At 38.4% G+C, this 6,320-nt stretch overlaps 1 protein-coding gene and 1 pseudogene across 1 annotated transcript; one reads left to right on the forward strand and one right to left on the reverse strand.

Annotated features, from left to right (window-relative positions):
* The first annotated feature begins 2,856 nt into the window (after positions 1 to 2,856).
* Positions 2,857 to 4,077, forward strand: LOC120864579 (annotated as a pseudogene).
* Positions 4,078 to 4,819: 742 nt separating this feature from the next.
* LOC120864580 (olfactory receptor 18-like) lies at positions 4,820 to 5,825 on the reverse strand. Its single transcript, XM_040241631.1, has one exon. The coding sequence runs from the start codon at positions 5,672 to 5,674 to the stop codon at positions 4,820 to 4,822; it is 855 nt and encodes a 284-aa protein (XP_040097565.1). The 5' UTR covers positions 5,675 to 5,825.
* Positions 5,826 to 6,320: the final 495 nt, after the last annotated feature.

Below are 6,320 nucleotides of genomic sequence, written 5' to 3' on the forward strand. Positions count from 1 at the left end.
AGACTTGTGGTATGTCTTCCTTTGTAGATATTTTAATTTAATTTTTGATTTTGGAGGCTAGCACATAGAATTGCAGTTTCCTTTTGTACATTGACCTTTTATCCATGACATTTATAAATTCAATTATTTATTCAAATGGTTTATGTGTTATTTTGGATTTTCATTGTATACAATCTTGTCAACACCAATAAAAGAAAGTCTTACTTGATTTCTAAATTTTACCCTTTCTTTTTCTTCTTTATAGTAATAAATAGAAATGATGAAAGTGAACATCTTTGCATTCTTCCTGATCTTAGGGGAAAATGTTCCATATTTTGCCATTAAGTATAATAATAGTTATAAGTTTTTCATAGATAACTTTTAAAAAGGAAAGGAATTCTGTTCTACTATCTATTCCTCAATTGTGAAGATGTTTTTGAAAAAATACCTTGTAACTTAAAAAAATCTTTATTGGAGGATAATTGCATTATAATGTTGTGTTGGTTTCTGCTGTACAATAACATAAATCATCCATAATCAGCCATAAGGATATATATATATGGGAAGAGTTTTAAAAATCATTAATGGATAATGGATTTTATCTAGTGCCTTTTCTGTCTATGTCAAGGTCTTTAAAAATAATTCCTTGGTCTCTTAACGTGGAGAATTACTACATTCCCTGATTTTCAAGTGGTAAGACAACATGTATTCCTGGAATAAACCATACTTGGGAATGTTATAGATTAGCTTATTAACCTATTCATTTTGCTAGATTCAAAATGCTATTAAAAAATATTTCTGTGTCTGTGTTAATGAGGTTTGTCTTGTAATTTCTTTTATGTCAGTATGCTTTGTATCAGGTTCATGCTGCCTCATAAAAGTTGGAAACTGTTCTGAAGACTTTATATGAAATATGAACTATGTATATCTATTCCTTATATGTTTGGAAAAATTCACCATGGAATCTGTATTTGGGTTTTCTTGACAGGAAGATTTTGTAAAATAGTTTTACTGGTGAATTTGTATGTGTGTGTGTAATGCTCAGTTTTGTCCAACTCTTTGAAACCCCATGGACTGTAGCCTGCCAGGTGCCACTGTTCATGGAGTTTTCCAGGCAAGAATTCTGGAGTGGGTTGCCATTTCCTAAAAGATTATTTAAAATTTGTATTTGTTTTGCTATATTGTATCTGTCCATTCCATAGCTTTCCAAATTTGTTGGTCTAAAGTTATTAATAAAATCCTATAATTTATTTTTAATGTCTAAAAGCTGTAATGATAATAATATCTCCTTTTTCATTCCTGATCTTGGTAATTTATGTGGTCCCCCTTTTCTTCATCTTGGTAGGGATTTAGATATTTTAATTGTTTTTGAAGAACCAACTCTCAGTTTTATTCTACTTATAATTCTTTAATTTTTGGTTTTATTCCTTCTACTGAATTTGGTTTTAATTTTCTCATGTTTTCCTAGCTAGTTGTGATAGATGCTTATGTCAGTGCCTGTCTTCTGTTTTGTGTAGTTTGCTTATAGAACCATCCCATCAGAATATTCTACTATTAACATTATCAGTTGCGATGCCTTTGAGATGTATGCAGAGAAACACCTTTATGTGCCTATTGTCATAAGGGCACAGGGTTTCCTTGTTGGAATGTAAAGAAAACTGGTCTGGGAACCAAGATACCTGATTTCTAGTCTTCACTTTTCAACTCATTACCTCTGTGACCTTAGAAAAAAGTCATTTAAGCTTTCTGGTCCTTAGTTTAGTGTATCAGAAAGGCACATAGGAAGTGCTACTGCAGTGGCCGGGGTGGGACTGCATCCTTTCTGTGCTATCAGAAACCCTTCCTTCTCAGGGACTTCCCTGGTGGTCCAGTGGTTAAGACTCTGTGCCTCCAATGATGGGGGTGTAGGTTTGATCCCTGGTCAGGGAACTAAGACCATTGGAACTAAGATGTCACATGCCATGGGGCCATACCCATGTCTCATACCGTGGAGAAATTTGCTGTTGCTGCTGCTGCTAAGTCACTTCAGTCGTGTCCGGCTCTGTGTGACCCCATAGACAGCAGCCCACCAGGCTCCCCCGTACCTGGGATTCTCCAGGCAAGAACACTGGAGTGGGTTGCCATTTCCTTCTTCAAGGCATGAAAGTAAAAAGTGAAAGTGAAGTCGCTCAGTCGTGTCTGACTCTTCGCAACCCCATGGACTGCAGCCTACCAGGCTCTGCCATCCATGGGATTTTCCAGGCAAGAGTACTGGAGTGGGGTGCCATTGCCTTCTCCGGTAGAGAAGTTGAGAAGACTTAAATTTGTTTCAGAGAAGGCTTTGAAGAGAAGGGGCTTATTTGGTTTTATGATAAGAGGGAAGAGGTAAGAGAAAAATAAAATTTAATATTTCATGAGTTTCATTCTGTGTCATTCATATCTTAATACTCAAGATATTTTGATTGTCATAAAAATTTATGAGGCAGATACTTATCCACTTGACACAAATAGTGAAACAGCACACATGAGCTCAAATAATTGGTCAGTGTTATACATGTAGTGAAACTATGTCTGAATTCAGAGTGCATGATTTTTATAACTACACTATATTGCCTCCAGTGAAAGAATTCTGAAGAACCAGTTAGAGAAAGCAGGCTTATCTGTGGTTAGACAGGGAACTGCTAGGGTCAGCTGAGACTGAGACAGCATTTTGGAGTGACCTTCACTTGGCATCTTCTAGGCAAGCTCCAGATATCTTTCCAATTATCCACAGAATATGAACTCCTTATCTTATGGAAGGAGTGTGGTTACAAGGGAAGGAAAGAATCCATTTAATAAAGTATAAGACCTAATTAAAAAAGACACATGCACCCCAATGTTCATTGATGGATCTAGAGAATGTCATACAGAGTGAAGTAAGTCAGAGAAAAGCAAATATTATATATTCATATATATGAAATCTAGAAAAATAGTATAGATGATATTTGCAAAGCAGAAATAGAGACAGAGGTGTAGATAACAAATATATGGATACCAAGGGGAAACGGTGGGGTGGGAGGAATTGGGAGACTGATATTGACACATATATACTACTTATACTGTGTATAAAATAGATAACCTACTGTATAGCACAGGGAACTCTACTTAATGCACTGTGGTGACCTGAATGGGAAGGAAGTATGTACAAGTATAACTGATTCATTTTTCTGTATAGTGGAAACTAATACACCATTGTAAAGCAACTATACTCCAAAAAAAAAAAAAAATGAGACCAATACATACAGCTCATTGTTAGCAATATATGCATATTAATAGTTTGATTCAATTGAAATAGTTATGGTTTATTGAACTGTTTGTTACTCTGTGCAGGGAACTCTTTGAAACACTTTATAGCTCCAACGTATTTACTCTTCACACACAAAAATTTTGAAATACCTCTTTTCCAGCTGGAACCATGAAGTGTGCAGAAGAGAAAAAAAGAGAAGGTTCCTATTGTGCCTGAAATCCCTAAGAAGAAGCAAAAGAATTTCACAGAGCTTAAGATTAAGCACCTGAGAAAGAAGTTTGCCCAAAGATGCTTTGAAAGGCAAGGAGGAAGCTTATCTATGAAAAAGCTAAGCATTACCACAAGGAATACATGCAGAAGTACAGAACTGAAATTCGAATGGCTAGGATGGAACAAAAAGCTGGCAACTTCTATGTACCTGCTGAACCCAAATTGGCATTTGTCGTCAGGATCAGAGGTGTCAACGGTGTGAGCCCAAAGGTTCAAAAGGTGCTACAGCTCCTTCACCTCCGGCAGATCTTCAGTAGCACCTTTGTGAAGCTCAGCAAGGCTTCAGTTAACATGCTGAGAATTGTGGAGCCATACATTCCCAAGAGATCGAGCAATCAACACGTTACCTGTAGGGCAATTTGCTTCTTGCTGATTTTTCCATAACCATGTTTGTTACAGACTTAGATTTGGGTACCCCTGGTGTGCTGCAATTCATGGGGTCGCAAAGAGTCGGACACGACTGAGCGACTGAACTGAACTGAACTGGTGCAATGTATGGCTCCATAATCCTGTGAATGACACAGAGTGAAACTCATGAAATATTAAATATTATTTTTCTCTTACCTCTTCCCTCTTATCATAAAACCAAATAAGCCCCTTCTCTTCAAAGCCTTCTCTGAAACAAATTTAAGTCTTCTAAACTTCTCCACCAGAGAAGGCAATGGCACCCCACTCCAGTACTCTTGCCTGGAAAATCCCATGGATGGCAGAGCCTGGTGGGCTGCAGTCCATGGGGTTGCAAAGAGTCAGATATGACTGAGCGACTTCACTTTCACTTTTCACTTTTCACTTCCATGTCTTGAAGAAGGAAATGGCAACCCACTCCAGTGTTCTTGCCGGGAGAATTATTCATCTTTTGAGGATGCTTGGGCTACCAAAGATAAAATATAGAATCTCCATAGATATAATGAGACTCATTCAAGGAGTGATTTTGATACAAAAAGGCTCTTAGAATTCCCCACTGTCATGTTAAACCATGTGTGTTTGCACGTGCTCAGTCTTGTTTGACTCTTTGCAACCCTGCAGGCTGTAGACCACCAGCCTTCTCTGTCCATGGGATTTCAAAGGCAAGAATACTGGAGTGGGTTGCCATTTCCTCCTCCAGGGATTTTCCAGACTCAGGGATTGGACCTGTGTTTCTTGTGTCTCCTGCATTGGCAGGGGGATAAACCTTGAAGAGAAGTAATATTCAGGTAGAAAGTGAGGAGAGACATGAAGGCCATAAGAGCTATAAAAATGGTGTCATGACAGAGGTGGAATTTTTAGATCTCCAGGTTTAGTTTTGCTACATTTTTTAGTATACACTCAAATGGGTTGCGAGGTCCTAAGTTGAGTTTGTGCTACCAGGAACCTCCACAGGGCCCTTTGGATATCTTTGTTCCTCAGGCTGTAGATGAAGGGGTTCAGCATGGGGGTGACCACAGTGTACACCACCGAGGCCATTGCATCCTTCCTGGGAGATTGTGAGATGGCTGAGCTGAGGTACACATCCAGGGCTGTTCCATAAAATAAGCAAACAACTGCCAGGTGAGAACCACAGGTGGCAAAGGCTTTGTACATCCCACCTGATGAGGGGACTCTCAGAATGGAGACAAGAATTTTATAGTAAGAGAAAATGATTCCTGAGATAGAGAGAAAACCAGTCAGGGCACCGATAGTATAGCTGACTATGTTATTGGTGAAAGTGTCAGAACAAGCAAGGTTGAGCAGTTGAGAAGGGTCACAGAAGAAACTAGAAATTTCTACATCCTTGAAACAGGTAAGTTGTAACACAATCACATTGTGCACCTGGGAGTCCAAAAGGCTAACACAGAAGGACACCAAAACTAAGGAGCAACACAGGCATGGGTTCATGATGACCATGTAATGCAGTGGGTGACAGATGGCCACAAACCTGTCATAGGCCATCACAGTAAGAAGCATACAATCCATACATGCAAAAAGGATAAAAATAGACATCTGAGTCAGGCAACCTGAATAGGAGATGACTCTGCTGTGAGATTGGATGTCCACAATCATTTTGGGGACTGTGGTGGAGATGAAACCTATGTCAACCGAGGACAGGTTGGAGAGGAAGAAGTACATGGGGGTGTGGAGGTGGGGGTCAGAGGTGACGGCTAATATGATGAGCAGGTTCCCCAGCATGGTGACCAGGTACATGGACAGGAAGAGGACACAGAGCAAAGGCTGCAGTTCTGCATCATCTGAGAGGCCCAGGAGGAAGAATTCTGAGACACTTGTTAGATTTCCAGTTCTGTGTATCTCGGACACCTTTGGAAAAAGAAAAGAGGGCTGGAAACAAAGGAAATAAGTAAACAGGCATTGGGACTGTGTCCATATTTTGGATTCAAGCAACTTATTTTTAAGATTATACACTCCTGTTCCTCCAGCAATATTTCTCACTGTGACCAATTCTATTTGCTTAAAATTTTTCCTCCTTGGTTTCTGTTAAACACATCTGTCTACAAACTCTTAGATTATAAAACTTCACAGAAAAGTGAAAGGGAACAAGAACATTAGAATTAATACATCTATGATCTCAGTAAAATACAGCCTACTTCTTTAGAAGTAATACAGAAAGAGAAATTCCCTTCCCCCTTTAAGAAAAAATATAATTCAAAGAAATTAAACATATTTGTGTAAATTAAATCTTATTTAAATTAAATTCTAGTTATTTCCTTTATTTGGAATATTTTTACATCTCTATGAAATGAAGAAATTGTTCATCTGGATTCTAAACTAAAAATGAATGTTCAAAATCAGAAAACATATTTAGGTGATATTCAGAGTTTTATTATTGGTTTTC

The sequence above is a fragment of the Oryx dammah genome, unplaced genomic scaffold, assembly GCF_014754425.2.
Source record: "Oryx dammah isolate SB20612 unplaced genomic scaffold, SCBI_Odam_1.1 HiC_scaffold_5, whole genome shotgun sequence".
Lineage (NCBI taxonomy): Eukaryota > Metazoa > Chordata > Mammalia > Artiodactyla > Bovidae > Oryx > Oryx dammah.